At 42.2% G+C, this 16,264-nt stretch overlaps 1 protein-coding gene across 7 annotated transcripts in view; it reads left to right on the top strand.

Annotated features, from left to right (window-relative positions):
• The window catches only part of Sh3d19 (SH3 domain containing 19), a 197,262-nt gene extending 189,194 nt beyond the window's left edge, over positions 1 to 8,068 (top strand). For all 7 annotated transcript variants that reach the window (XM_029556737.1, XM_029556738.1, XM_029556736.1 and 4 more), the window contains 3 exons: positions 2,981 to 3,167; positions 3,873 to 3,970; positions 6,167 to 8,068. In XM_029556737.1, the coding sequence (XP_029412597.1) occupies positions 2,981 to 3,167; positions 3,873 to 3,970; positions 6,167 to 6,283 (402 nt within the window). In that variant the 3' untranslated portion in view covers positions 6,284 to 8,068. The remainder of the gene's footprint in view (positions 1 to 2,980; positions 3,168 to 3,872; positions 3,971 to 6,166) is intronic.
• Positions 8,069 to 16,264: the final 8,196 nt, after the last annotated feature.

Here is a 16,264-nt window from a genome sequence, read left to right as displayed (position 1 = left end):
AATAAACTAAATATCATAGTTATTGCGAGAATATTCTGAAGGCTATGAAAAACCTAGATGTATAAAATAAATGCCATGGGAAGAAAGCATATTTTATAGAGGAAGACACAAATAAATATACAGCATTAAAAACTGCAAGAAAAATTGCAAAGAAATAGATGGAAATCGTTGGCGTTAAATTGTCACTAGGTATAAGGTTTTATGTGTGAGGAGGTTTTTCCTCCAATTCTTTATATGCTTCCAGACTTTCCAAATGTTTGGAAATATTCAAAAAAATTTTATAGTGGAAAAGAGAAAAAACTAGATTAAAATTTTTACTGTGGCAGGGCTGAGGGCACAGCTCATTGGTAGAGTATCTGTCAGGACTGTTTGTCAAAATGTCCCTTGTAATTGGGCTATGTGCCTCTTAATTCTCCCATTCCCACAGTGATGGCATCAAATAGGAAAAAGCTAAATACTGCTCTCCAGAAAGGAAATGTTAACATGGTTGCTGCATTTGAGGGGATTGAAAAGTTCCAGTCTTTGGGGCTGGTTACTCAAGTGCAACAGGGCTAAAGTTATTTTGTTTGTTTGTTCATTTGGAGGTTTGAGGGTTTTTTTTAAGTTAGTATGTAAGTATGTATAATGTATGTAGTAAGTAGTATGTATAATGGGTTTCATTATAGCATTTTTAATTTTTTATTTTTGTGTTATGTCTATGAGTGTATTGCCTGCATGCATGTAAGTGCACCCATGTCATGCAATGCCTGTGGAGTCAAAAGAGGGCATTAGATCCCCTGGAACTGGAGCTAAGGGCGGTTGTTAGCTGCCATTAACAAACCCCAAAACAAATGAACAAACAAAATGCATTTAACTTTAGCCTTGTGGGTGCTGGGAACTGAACCTAGGTTCTCTGCAGGATCAGCCAGTGCTCTTAACTGCTAAACCATCTCTCCAGCCCCTCATTATAGCATTTTCATACATACGAGTCATTATATTTTGTTCTTATCTGTCCCTGTCCCCCACTGCCCTTCGTTATAGCCCCCTGTGCTATTCCCTTCCCCTTCTTCCTCCAAAATAGTCCCCACTCCTGTTTTCACATCACATGTCTTCCATTACCTTCTTTTTTTTTGGGGGGGGGGTTCAGATAGAGTCTCATGTAGCCTTGACTGGCCTTAAATTCCTGATCATCCTGCCTCCCCCTCAAGTGCTGATGTTACAGTGTGCACTACCAAATCTTGGCTACCCTGTTGCTTTACTCTGCCTTAAGATCTCTTTTTCCACTGGGCATGGTGGCGCACGCCTTTAATCCCAGCACTTAGGAGGCAGAGGCAGGCAGATCTCTGTGAGTTCAAGGCCAGCCTGGTCTACATAGTGAGTTCCAGGTCAGCTGGGGCTACAGGGAGACCCTGTCTCAAAAATACCACCTTCAGTGGTATTTCTAGTTTCGTTTCACACACTACACACACACACACACACACACACACACACACACACACACACACACACACACACACACGCACACACACACTTTGTTGTTTGTTTGTTGTTTATTTGTTTGTTTTAGACAGGATCTCACTCTGTAACCCAGGCTGGCCTCAAATTCATGGTAGTCTCCCTGCCTTAGCTTCCCAGGTGCCTAGATTTCAGGTGTGGGCCACCAGTTTGGCAGGTTAGAACTTTTTATTTGCTTGGTTTTTGTTTATAATCCATCAGTTATTGAGAAGTGTTCTGTATGCATTATGGCATTGAATGCAGTCTTAAACAAAGCTGAGGCTCAGAGAAGAGAAGCTCAGTAGCACATAGCCAGGAAATGGCAGAGCTGGGTGTGGAACCCTAGCCTGCCTGCTCACATGACCCTACTTACATGACCCTCCACTGCCTACTAATACTTCTGGAATGTTTGGGGGGAGGAGACCTGTCCCAACTTATAAGAGCTGCCTCTCTTTTCTTTTTGTTTTTTTGTTTATTTGTTTTTTTAAGATAGAGTCTCGCTACATTATATAGCCCTGGCCTGGAACTCACTGTGTAGACCAGGCTGGCCTCCAACACAGATCTGCCAGCCTCTGCCTCCCATGTGCTGAGATTAAAGGTGTCCACCCCACACCTGCTAAGAGCTGCCTGTTGACAGAGCAAACCTTCTTCTGACCTATTTGAGGGAAAGTGGATCTTTTTGTTTTGCTTTGCTTTGCTTTATTTTAAGATGGCATCTCATTATATAGCCTTGGCTGACCTGGAATTTGCTATGTAGACCAGCCTGGCCTTGAACTGACAGAGATCCGCCTGCCTTTGCTTCCCTAGGTAGGATTAAAGGCGTGCACCATCACACTCCAGGGAAAGATGTTCTTATTGGAGCATTGCAACTACTCTGCCACATTTGAATGGTTGGTTATCTTGATAGAGTAAATTGCCCCTTTGTAAATTAAAAAATGAATTTTTTGTGTAAATTAGTAAAGTTTTATGCTGTGTTATCTGATGATTTCTGAACTAGGAATTAATAGACAGCTTATTCTGATCCTCTCTGACCCAGACAAGGAAGAGCCTCAGTGGAAATGGAATGCTTCATCAGAATTTCTTGAGTGTCATAAATACTGTGAGATGGCTCAATGGCTAAAAGCACTGGCTGTTCTTCCAGAAGACCCAGGTTCAGTTTCCAGCACCCACATGGCAGCTAACAGCCATCCATTAACTCCAGTTCTAGAGGATCCAGTGCCCTCTTCTGGCCTTCATGAGCATTGCATGCATGTGGTATACTTACATCCAAAACACTCATGCACATAAAATAAAAATAAAAAAATAAAAGTACGGGTGAGGCCTGGGTCGGGAGCACCGTGCTATGAGAGCGGGAAAGGAGCAAACTCTGAGTTTGGGTCTACTCTTCTCCTTAAATGCTGAGTCGGGCTGATTCTTTATTCCGGTGTAACTGTAATGTGGCTTAGTGACATATTTGAGGCACTCTAAGAACCCTCATCTTCCTTACCAGACTCTTGCTTTGGAACAGGATAGCAGCCTTTCTGCAGAATGGTGCAAAGCTCTTCACAGTTTTACAGCGGAGACAAGTGAAGACTTACCCTTCAAACGGGGAGACCGGATCCTGATCCTTGAGCATCTAGACTCCGACTGGTACCGGGGCCGACTGCATGAGAAGGAGGGCATCTTCCCAGCTGTATTCGTGCAGCCCTGCCCAGGTATGACAGCTACTAGACATGGCTTCAGAGGGGCCCGAGGCCTTTTAAACTGTATATTCCTTTCCTCCAGCCATGCTCAATTTCAGTTTCTCATCTACATCTGAAAGGGTTGATAAAGTCATTCATATACTATCTTGTTAGAATTATGTGGAAAGGATAAGCATAGTATTAGCAAATAATGGCAGATTTTTGACTATTAAATATATTTTGTACAATTTTTTTCCAGCTAAGCAAACATTCTTTATCTTTTTTGCAAGTTAATTCAAAATTAAGTAGAAATAGTATGGGGCTAGCCATGGTGGCACATGCCCGTGCCTTTAGTCCCAGCACTTGGGAGGAAGAGGCAGGTGGGTCTCTCTGAGCTGAAGCCAACCTGGTTTACATAAAGAGTTCCAGGCTAGCAAGGGCTACATAGCAAGAAACTGTCTGAAAAAAGGAGAAGAAATGCTCTGAGTAACAAAGGGCGTTTAAAAATGTTTGATTTGTAGCCGGGCGTAGTGGCGTATGCCTTTAATCCCAGCACTCGGGAGGCAGAGGCAGGTGGATCTCTGTGAGTTCAAGGCCAGCCTGGTCTACATAGTGAGTTCTAGCACAGCTGGGGCTACAGGGAGACCCTGTCTCAAAAAGACAAAAGAAAAAAAAAAGTTTGATTTGTGCTTTGCTCCACCATCTTTCTGCATATTTGAAGTTCTGGTGTCTTTACAGCTGAAACAAAAAGTATGGCTACCACAGCTCTGAAGGGGAAGAAAGTCAAAGCCTTGTATGATTTCCATGGGGAAAATGAAGATGAGCTCTCTTTCAAGGTCGGGATGTGTATCTTCTTATTCCTTCATTAGGCGCTGTGAATTTTGAAATGGAGTACACCTGGATGGAATATTGATCATTACCTAAGAATGCAGCATTCTCAGACCTTAAACTGTAAGGGAGGAGAGTGGGTAGAGCCAGGGTATGAGCTCAAGGCCTGCAAGCCTGGTCTACATAGCGAATTCCAAGCCAGGCTACACAGTGAGACCGTCTCAAAAAAAAGTAGCCAAGGTTATCTTAGATCTTTGTAAAATCTTAAACCTAGGTTCTCAGAAATTATTAAAAACCGTAAAGATGGGCTGGAGAGATGGCTCAGCGGTTAAGAACACTGACTGTTCTTGCAGAAGACCCAGATTCAAATCCCAGCACCCACATGGCAGCCAACAACTGTCCCTAACTCCAGTTCCAGGGGATCCGACAGCCTCTTCTGTCCTCCATGGGCATTGCAAGACACAGGTGCACTTACCGACATACAGGCATAATACTCACATAAAATTAAAATAATAAATAAAATATTAAAAAAACATAAAGAACAAAATAGTGTGCTAATATGCATTCATTTGATAATTACAATTTGTATGTGAATAAAACACATCAGCCACATTGACTAACTTTGAAGGTAAATGTGTCAAGGCAAAGCTCTTAAGATAGGGCAGAGTGGACTGGAGAGATCACTCAGCTGTTAAAGAGCACTGGCGGCTCTTGCAGAAGACCCAGGTTCAGTTCCCAGCACCCACATTGCAGCCAACAACCATCCGTAACTCCAGTCCAGGATCAGATGCCCTATTCTGACCTTCGGTCATTGCACAACACAGATACACTTACATACATGTAGGTAATACACCTGTACACATAAAATAAAAGTAAAATAATAAAAATTTTTTTAAAAGTTGCGGCAGAATGTAAACTTGATATTGAGGCCATGGAGGAATGGAATAAGCCAAATGATAAGAGGAAGAAACACTGTTATGTGCAAGAGTAAGAGCAGAGCACAAGGTGCTCAGGACGTTGATGAAAAACAGGTATCATAAGAGCTTTTCCACTGTAAAATGTGGTGGCCCCATAGTATCTTGGTTAGGAATATGGACCCTAGCATCACCTAGATTTTTGAATGCTGATTCTACACTAATTATATGTGCAATCATAGCAAGTTACGTGATGTCTGAGTTCAGCTTCTTTTTCTTTAAAATGAAGAAATGTAAGTCTGGGGAGATAGTTCAGTTGGAAAAGCATGTGTGGACCAGAGCTCAGATCCTCAGTACCCATGTAAATGCCCAGTGGGCATGACAGTCTGGTGGAGACAGAATCCCTAAAACAAGCTGGCTAGCTGTACTAGCAAAATTGGAGAACTCTGGGTTCAAGTGAGAAAACCTGCCTCTATGTATAAGTGGTTGGGGAAGACGCTTGGCATCAAAATCTGGCTTCCACATACATGCACACACATATGCACATGCACCTTCACACACACAAGAGCCCATATACAGAAATAGTCATACACCAGTGTGTATATCACACACACAAAATTTTATGAAAAATCTCTCTGAAATAAGATAATAATGGTAGTGCTCTCGAGAACTGCAGTGTTATGTAAATGAGTTAGTTCCTGTAAAGAGCAGAGACCAGGGCGAAGCATACAGTGAACAGCACACAGCACTCTTTCTCAGCCGTAAATCTTTACATACGCACCACTGTCAGCGTGCCCTCTCAGACTGCAGTGCCATGCTCTCTGTCCCTCTCTGATAGCCTATTTATTTGTCTTCCCTCTCCAGAGTGAGTACTGTATGTACTATACTGTACCTATAGTGCCCAGAACAGTCAGTCACGTAGTGAGTGCTCTGTAAATACTTATTAGATGAAAATATGTATATTTATGTATAGATGGCTGATAATCTTATTGATTGGAAGGACTTCTAAATTCTGAGTGGTGAACTTGGGGCCAGAAAATATAAGCAGGAAAATCAACGTGCAACAAGGCTGACAGAGGTGAGGGAACTGCTGTGAGGGAAAGAGGCCCCCAAGCAAATGGCACCATTAGGTGTGCATCATCCATGTGCTTTATCATTTAATCCTCTCTGCAAATCAAGATAAATGAGTTATATAAAGAGAAGATTATTCACGCCACTCCAGGTAGACTACTCGCCGTGCTTATGCTCTGCAGAAACCAACAATTATTTCTAACTTCTTTCTTCTTACAGGCTGGAGATATAATCACAGAGCTGGAGCTTGTGGATGATGACTGGATGAGCGGAGAACTAATGGGAAAATCTGGAATGTTTCCCAAAAACTACGTTCAGTTTCTACAAGTCAGCTGAAGGTGAAGCCTGACTATTCCCTGGCACAAGAACTCACTTGAACATTCACTTTGACTATCAGATGTTTTGCACTATTTTTTTTACAGAAAGAGAAATATGTAAGGTGTACATGGTACACTGGAATCTGAACGCAGAAGACTTCTAGGTTTTATGGTTAGCGTCCACTCATAGTAGAAAGGTGTGTACCTAGAGATATCTAGAGCAGGGAATCCAGCAAGGATACATCTAGTGGGAATAGCAGGGCAGGTGCACACCTCCCCTGGGAAAGCATCTGATAATGGCAGCATGGGGAGTCTTACAAGCGGGAACTGTACTCAGATCCTTGTTTTAATCAGCACAAGTGAATTAATCATGCTTCTTCCCTTTTTTACTTTAGTTTAAAGAGAGGACATTTGACATTCTACATGCTGTAACTATCAGGACATGGATGGTAATCTGAATTTCATTTTTGATACTCAAATTAATTCTAACAGCTTGAGTGCATTTGTCTTTGTTCCAGACAAATCCTTGCTTCAAGACAGATAGTTTGGTAACTAGTGGAACATTTGTAAGCAGGTGGGGAAATCAGCTCATGTTCCCCAAATGCCCCCTTGTGTTCCCAGTATTTCCCACTTGTTCAGGGACTGAAGGGGTCAAAATTTGATAAATCTTACTTAAAAGAACCAAAACCATCCCTGAAATGCCTTTCTAAAACAACTAACCGATCCACCTATGTGCCATACTCATTTCTTCCTCAGTGTATACATTTATGTTAACGGGGTTATTATAAAGCACATTTCTTAATCTGGAATCATTCCTTTGACAATTACTGGCACCCAAAGGAAAATTCATTTTCTTTGTATTACCCCAGTAATATATAAAAACTGTGTGTTGTTATAGTAGTGCATTATGAATCACGTTTAGTATCTTAGAATACAGAGCAACTGTTAAGATGAAAAACTGTGCCAAGCCCCCATAGCTCATTTCTTCTCAATATAATCAAAAGGGAAAATAATTTAAGAGGACTGAAAGCTGGTACATCACACCCCCCCCAGCTCATCTCTGCACAATTATTAGAGTAAACAAAAGACCACTTTCCTGCCATCCATTGTCATACATTCCAAGCTCAAGATAAAAGTGGTTCTTGCATGACTGAATCAACTACAGTTTATGAGCTAAAGCCAAATAGGTTGAAGACAATCTTCCTAACAGATCAATGGAATAACATTTCATTGGAAATGTAAAACACCTTGTCAACAATGTTCATGCCTTTCTTCTGTTTTTGAGAAGAGTTTCATATGCTAGACCATTTCTTGGTTTTTGTTGGTTTTCCCCATTGTCCAGAAGCTAGGCAGTGATCACACCACTACCTGACCACATAGATTTCTATAAGGAAGTAATATTCAGTTTGTCTTTGACTAAAGTTTAATATCCCCAGCATATGGTTGCATTTGACTTTGGTATTTAGGACCTGTGATTTCTTTATGTTTAGGTAAAGAAGAAAGTATTAAGAAACCTCTTGTCAGTTTTCCCCCAAAAGTAATTTCCTGAGAATGGCCTAACTTAGGTATTCAAAATAAATTCCCATCTGCAGCAAGCTGCAGGACAGCAGGAAGGGGTCAAACATGGACTGGGACATGAGGGTTATCTTTGCCTATGTAATTTGAACAACTTACATTGGAAATTTTGAAAAATCTATCTTTATTGGAGAAAAAACATCCTTCTTAAATGTTAGCCTTTAAGCAGAATGGTAAGTGCAATCGTTGTGTATCGACTTGACACTATAATAAACTGAACTGAACTTTCTCAGGCTGTACTGAATTTTTCACAATGTAGATGGTGTCTAGCTTATCCTGTCTCCAGTCCTTTGCACTGTACAAGTAGGTAGGTTGGTTAGTTGATCAGTTGGTTTGTTCACAGACAAACAGATGGATGACTTACAGACAGCAATAATACTGTCTTAGGTCCTCTCAAAACCTTTGCTCTTTAATTTGTTGACATAAATCTATGTTGAAACAAAAATCTGAAACAAAATAACAGTCTTGTATTGCTTCATTCCACCATGTTCTGTTTTTTGCTTGCCATTTATTTCCCTCTCAACAAATAAAAAGGAAAAATCTAGCCAGTAGGTTTGAATAGGTACTTCCATATACTATGTATTGATTTAATTCCAGACAAAATTCAACCCAGTAAATTTCATGAGTGAGAAGTGGGAATGGTTGTTCTATTTGTTTCCAAAGCATTTAGATGAAAACTTCATATTGTTCATGTGTCAGTCAGCTTTCCATTGCTGTGACAAAGTACCTGACACAAACTACTTATAGGAAGAAGGATTTCTTTTTGGCTCACAGTTTCAGAATTTTTGATCCAAGATCAACTGGTCCAAGACAAAGCTCCATTGCTCTGGACCTGAGGCAAAGCAAAACATCATGACAGAGTGTGATAAAGAAGAGCTGCTCACTTTATGGAAGACAGGCAGGGTCGGAAAAAGGAGGGGAAGGGGCGAAAGGGGCTGGATTAGTTCATTGATGACATTAGTACCCGCCTGCCTGCTCACATCTCAGTAATATCGCTAGAAATCACTGTTTCATTTTGATTCCACTTTTTTCTTTAAAACATTTTTATTTTTTAATATTTATTATTTTCGTATGTGCATGTGTGTATTGCCTGCATGTAGGTAAGTGCACCTGTGTTGTGCAATGCCTGTGGAAGACAGAAGAGGCTGTCGGATCCCCTCGAATTGGAGTTACGGACAGTTGTTAGCTGCCCTATGGGTGCCAGGATTCGAACCCGGGTCTTCTGCAAGAACAGCCAGTGTTCTTAACCACTGAGCCATCTCTCCAGCCCCGATTCAGCTTCCTTTCAAAGTTTTTTATCTTTATGTGTGTGTTTGAGTGTACATATGTGTACCACATGCATGCACATGTTTACAGAGGCCAGAAGTGTCAGATCCCCTGGAACTCAAGCTGCAGGCAATTGTGAGCTGCCTTGTAGGTGTTGGGAACTGACCCGAGAGCAGCGAGTGCTCTTAACACTGGGCATCTCACCAGCCTTTATTCAGTTTACTAAGTTTAGGTAAATATGCCTGAGAAAATAGTGGTGGATACATGGGTCACTTATAAGGTGATTAGTCATTTTGATATGATCACTAATGGTTCTTCTAATTGATGTCAAATGCACACAGGCCTTAAGATTCATGATTCAATGACATTTTTAATGTAGTTGAATAAATTCTTAAGCATTTTTTTTTTCAGAAGTAATGGAAATTCATTTTCTACCTTATAGTCTGTAACTGTGGAAGGAAAAAATCCAGAGCCTCACTCAGAACACCACCACCATCTAGGGGCCTTTCCTTTAATTGCAAGTCCTTCCTTCTCTATCACAGACGACTCGGGGAGGGGGCACCAGAGCGCCAACCTAGATGTCAGATGAAAGTAATCCAAGATGAGTCTGGGCATGTTCTGGAGGTTGTGAAAGAAATCCCAATTGTATGTACACCATGGATTGCTTATTTATTTTTAAATAGTGTAAGTTCAGTGATGATAATTCATTGACATATTTTCCAGAAGTAATAATCCAAATCCATAATTCAGAAAATATTACCTACTGGTTGCTTATCCATTTTTCAAAAATTAACTAGCAAGTCAGCCATCATAACACATACCTTTAATCCCAACATTCAGGAGGCAGAAGCAAGGTGAGATCGAAGCCAGCCTGGGATGGTCTACATAGCAAGTTTCAGGTCAACTGGGGCTACACAGTGAGACCTTGTCTCAAAAAAAAAGAAAAAAAGTCAACCAACTTACAATGACAGGAAGTTTATTTTGCCTTATGGTTTCACAGGTGGTCACTTGCCCTTGCCCCCGCCCCCGCCCTTGCATGTGACAGTTCAGCATGGCAGGATGTATGGGAAAGGAGGCTGCGTACCCCACAGCAGCCAGGAAGCAAAGGGGAAAGGAATCAGTGTCCCAGTATCTCCTTCAAGTATACGGCTCCTATGACCACACATCCCTACTATGACCCATGTCTTCAGTGTTTTCTCCACCTCCCAATAGCACTGCAGGCTTGGGGATATAGCAGTCTGAAAAATGGTGGTACACACATTTAATCCCAGCACCTGGGAGGCAGAAGTAGGTAGATCTCTGGTGAGTTCAAGGCCAGTCTGGTCTACATAGCAAGTTTCAGGTCAGCCAAGCTACATCGGTGAGACCCTGTCTTTTAAAAAAAAAAATTAGAAACATAACCACAATTCTCAGAACTCCTAATTTGATGTAATTCTCTGTTGAATGTTGCTATAGTTTGAATCTAAAAATATACGTCAAAGGCACATGTCTTAAAGGCTTAGCTCCAGCCTGTGGTGGCAGTGAGATCATCAAGAGGTGGCACATAGTTGGAGGAAGTATCCTTGAGGGGGACATTGAACCTTGCAGTCTTCTCTACCATGTGTTTCTGCCTTGATGTTTTCCCTCAACACAGGCAGGACTTCAAGTGCATACCACTGCTCCTCGCTTGACCTCTTTTTTTTTTTTAATATCTTATTTTTTTATTTTATGTGTATGAATGTATTGTCTGCAAGTATTTGAGTGCACCCGTGTCGTGCAATGCCACGGAGGTCAGAAGAGGGCTTCGGATTCCCCCAGAACTGGAGTTAAGGATGGTTTGTAGCCACCATGTGGGTGCTGGGAATCGAACCTGGGTCCTCTGCAAGAGCAATCAGTGCTCTTAACTGCTAAGCTTGACCCCATAATTTACTCTCAGGAATTTATCTAAAAAAAAATGAAATGTTAGGGGCCGGAGAGATTGCTCAGCATTTCCACGGCAATATACTCATAAACATAAATTAATAATAAAAAGAAATGAACTGTAATGCCCACACAACAAACTTGCTTAACCTTCATAATCGTTTTTTTTTGGGGGGGGGTTCTTTTTGAGACAGGGTCCTGAACTCGCTATGGAGACCAGGCTAGCCTCAATCTCTGTCCACCTGCCTCTGCTTCCCAAGTGCTGGAATTAAAGGCCTGTGCCACCACACCAGGCTAAAAAACATTCTTATCAGTTTTATTCATGGTATTAAAAGTATAATAGATTAGGCAAACAAATTACAGTATTTGTATATTGAAAGTGAAAGAAGGAATTGATTCCACATGGATAATTTTTTTTTAATGTGTACAAGTATGTATTGCTGAACGTATGTTAAAGTGCACCTGTGTCGTACAGTGCCCACGGAGGACAGAAAAGACTGTCGGAGTCCCTGGAACTAGAGTTACAGACAGTTGTTAACTGCCTTATCAGTTTTACTCATGGTATTAAAAGTATAATAGATTGGGTAAACAAATTACAGTATTTGTATATTGAAATAGTGAAAGGAATTGATTCCACATGGATAGATTTTTTTTTTATGTGTACAAGTATGTATTGCTGAATGTATGTTAAAGTGCACCTGTGTCGTACAGTGCCCACAGAGGACAGAAAAGACTGTCGGAGTCCCTGGAACTGGAGTTACAGTTGTTACCTGCCATGTGGGTGCTGGGATTCGAACCCAGATCTTCTGCAAGAACAATCAGTGTTCTAACTGCTGAGCTGTATCTCCAGCCCCCACATGGATAGATTTTAAGTGTTAATAATAAGCAAAAGAGCAGAATGGGCACTATATAATTTCATGAATTCAAAACTATGGTGGTAGAAATAAGAACAGTGGTTGTGGTGGGAGGGGGTTAGAAAGGGACATAGCAACTAACTGGAAGGGGTATGAAGGAACTTCGTAGGGAAGCAGATTTATATATTGACTGATGTTATCTATCATGACCATATGAAGTTGTCAACTCAGAGATTTAGATTTACCCACTATCCATGTATTTTAAAAATTTAATTATTAGTGTATTGCGTGTATGTAGGTAAGTGCACCTGTGTCCTGCAATGCCTGCAGAGGTCAGAATAGGTCATCGGATCCCCTGGAACTGGAGTTATGGATGGTTGTTAGCCACTGTGTAGGTTGCTGGGAACCGAACCTAAGTCCTCTGCAAGAGCAGCTAGTGCTCTTAACTGCTGAGTCACCTCTCCAGCCCACTGTCCATGCATTTTATGTAAACTGTGACTCAGTCTGAAAAATGGATCTAGTCAGCCAGTTCATTTGCTGCATTTTGCTATACTCTAGGGTCTGTCTGTTCCAGTTGGACATGCATACACTGATTCACCTCCTTCACACCTACCTGGATCTGGAGCCAAACCTACAGACACATTTTTCCCCCTCTGTACGGGCTTCTTGGTTTCCATGGTATTCGGGCCCTGGGCTGTAGTTATAATTGCACTGTGGCTTGGGTACCACCTCCAGGAGTTATGTGGCTGGATCTGATCATGCTGTCCAGTGTCCTAGTGGTCCTAAGTCACAATCAGCAGCATCATTGATACCTGACAACAGCACCCTGAAGATCTTACCGTCTGCAGTCATCTAGCTCTTTGTAGGGACCAGCAGTGTGTGCAGGGTTCTCTTCTGCAGCTGTGCTGGAAAATGTGGTTCTGAATCTTGTCCTTCCCGAGGTACTATTTCCATATGGTCTCATCCTCATACTCAATTCTTTTTGTTTTTAAGACAGGGTCTCCCTGCAGCCCCAGCTGGCCCTGGAACTGTAGACCAGGCTGGCCTTGAGCTCACACAGAAATCTGCGTGGCCTTGAACTCAAGAGATCTGCCTGCTGGAACTAAAGGAGTGTGCCACACCATGCCCAGTGAAGTACTTCCTGTTCATTTGCTGTAGTTTCATAAATGCTGGCAGAAGACATGAGGCTACTGGATCAGAAACCAATAACCTCACCACTCATAGCACAGTAAAAGCTAGAGTTCATGTTCATTGCCTCCTGTGCCCCTGAATCCCAAGGAGGGCCCATTTTGAATAGGTTGATAGGTTGTAGTACAGCACGTGGGAGCAAGCCTTGTTATCATGGAGGAAACATGTTCAGCCCTCAGGGTTGCACATAGAATGCAAATGACTTTAATCATGACCACATCAGCTAAGTCATGAGGGCCATGTTGCTGATTAGTTGCCACTTCAGGGGCCCCATGTAACACTACCCAAGGCCACTCGGGCATGAAAAGCCCACATGAAGTCAGGTTGAATCAAGGTCCTGTTAAATGGGTGAGATGGTGCACACCTTTAATTCCAGCACTTTGGAGGCAGAGGCAGGTGGAGCTCTGAGTTTGAGACCTATATACCAAGTCCCAGGCCCGCTGAGGCTACAGGCAGCAGGTACAGGAACATGTCCAAATGAGCTGTTTCACATGACACTCACGGGAATCTGAGCCCAAAAGCCAATTAGTTGAGATGCCTATTGGTTCAGGTAGCTTTGGGGACCAAGGATCGTGGTTCCAACTGGGGTGAGTTCTGCCCTTCAGAATATAAGACATCTAGACATTTCTCTCACAACTAGGGTACTATTGGCATCTACCTATCAAGAAGCCAGTGCTGCTGCTAAATATTCTACAATGTACAAGGCAGGGCCATCCCTACCCACAGTGAATCAACTGATCTAAAAGTATCAGTTTCAAGGTTGAGAAATCACGATCTAGGGAACAAAACTCTTCTTCCCTGGCTCCTGGGGCTTCAAATGTGCTCCCCAGGTGCCAGGCTGTTGCTCCCTCCCACTGCCGCCTAGTGCCACCTGTAACTTTCCTCTAATCATCTTTCACTCAGATCTTATTACCCAGGAGGTAGTGAGAAAATCTTTCTTAATCTGTAACCCAGCTACATAATAGGTATGCAGAACAGTAGAAACTTCCTTAATGTTCAACAGCATCAGAAAGCTGGGAACAGGGGCACACCATTTAATCCCACAAGTAAAAGCCTGAGGAGGATCACAACTTTGAAGCCAATCCAGGTTACAGACCCTGACTCAAAAAAATAGAGGCAATGTCAGACTTCTGTATGGCAGGGAGCAAAAAATATTCAAATGATCTCACTTTGAGCGCACTGTGGGTAGCCTTTGTGACAAAAAGCACCTGATAAGTCAGAATGAAGATCTACACTCATAACCTAAAAACATAATGATCAGATTAGACCAGCAACCTAAATACATGTTAACAGCAGTGAGATACCATTTATAACCCTGGGATGAGAATCAAGGTTCTATAAAGGCCCATGTGCAGAACTGATTCCCCAGACCAGAGAATTATTGGGAGAGGGGGGAGCTTTTAGGTGAGGCCAAGTGGGAGGTTTTAGGTCATGGGGGGTATGCCCTTCATGATTGTGGGTCCCTGGTCTCTTGTGTGGCACACAGCTCTGAGGGGAAAGGGCCTATTCTGCTACTCTACTATGCCAGGGACTCAGAGCAATAAATTGGTCCTGGGCTGAAACCTCTAAAACAGCACCAAAAATAAAACCATTTTGTTGACATACCTAACATTTTATAGAAAAAAAATCAACATTAGAGGTCCAGAAGACGGCTTAGTGGTTTTGTGCTGCTCTTGCAGAGGAGCCGAGTTCACAGCATGCATTGAGCAGCCCACAGCCACCTGCAACACCAGCTCCCAGGTGCGGCACCTGTTCTCATGCACATACTCAAGACACATATACATAATTAAAAACAAACTTAAAATCAACATAAGCTGCCACATTTACTTGACTTTCAAGGTCTCTCAAACTATTTCCAGTATCTAAAGCCTCCAATAAAGTGCTGGCCTTCCTTATGGGTTTAGATGAGTAATGGGTTGTAGACAGGCTGTTCCTTGAATGTCAGAGGAACTAAGAATCATATATCCCACAGTCTTAAGAATCAAGTGCTGACTTTACCAACTTTTATTGGAGTCTATCAACACTGCTGTTGGTGAGTGTGGGAATCACTTGAGGCTTATCTGATTTAGTAGCTTGTCAAATGGGGCATCTTCCACATAGCAAAACCTTTAGACACTACAAAGATGCACTTGTTGACTGACCTCTACTTGTGGCAACTGACAGCAGTTTGTTCCATTAGTACTTTACCTGAGCATAGTGCCACTTGTCTGTAACCCCGGCAATTCAGGACAAGAGGATCATGGATTCAAACAGAAGCCAGTCTGGGCTACACAGTAAGCCCTGTCTTGCAATTCCACCTACCTCTACCACCGACCCCCCCCCCCAACTTTCCTTAGTGCCCAACCAAGCATGTCCATCTCTAGATGTAGCATGGCATGTCTACATTCTCAGCCACTTGGGAGGTTAAGGACCTTGAGTTTTAGGCCAGCTTGGGCCACAGTGAGAACTCTAGATCATAATCAAATTCCCTCACAAAGAAAGCCAAATCAAAAGAACAAATGCCAACTATAACTTGGAAACCTTACTACCCTCACCCCCAAAATTTGAAATTATATGAGATGCTCCTTGCCCTACGATGGGAGTTATAGCCCAATAAACCCATCCTAAATATTTCAAGCGAATACTGCATTAACATACCCAGCCTGTCCTACCTTAAACATGTACATGGTCAGGACAATTTTGATGAAGCTCACAATTGAACAAAACCATCTAACACTGCTCATACCCTTATAGTTGAAAAATCACTAAGTGTGCTCAAAAGGCCTTTAATCCCAGTACTCTGGAAGCAGAGGCAGGTGGATTTCTGTGAGATCGAGGCCAGTCTGGGCTGCAGGGAGACCCTGTCTCAAAAAAAATAAAAACAAAAAACCAATGTCCAGAGTCCAGGAATTTATAGCTAACAACTAATTTCCAAGCCAAATTTGGTAGCGCATTCCCATAATCCCAGCATTAGCTCCATAGCCTTGGCTACACTGAGACTGTCTCAAAAGGATGCATGAAGCCAATTTTCAGATGTAAAGTACATGGGAAAAAAGCTGGGTATGGTAACACACACCTTTAATTCCAGCACTCAGGAGGCAGATCACTGTTAAGAGGCCAGCCTAGTCCAGAGTTCCAGGCCTGTAGGGGCTACAGGATTTTGCTGTCTCGAAATCAAAATAAAGCACATGGAAAAATTAAGATGTAATTGTTGAGTACTGTTGCTGTGAAAAATCCCT

Source organism: Nannospalax galili, unplaced genomic scaffold (assembly GCF_000622305.1).
Source record: "Nannospalax galili isolate Female #2095 unplaced genomic scaffold, S.galili_v1.0 scaffold305, whole genome shotgun sequence".
NCBI classification, from domain to species: Eukaryota; Metazoa; Chordata; class Mammalia; order Rodentia; family Spalacidae; genus Nannospalax; species Nannospalax galili.
The sequence above is the reverse complement of the archived record's forward strand: the minus strand, read 5'-3'. Positions and strand labels throughout refer to the sequence as shown.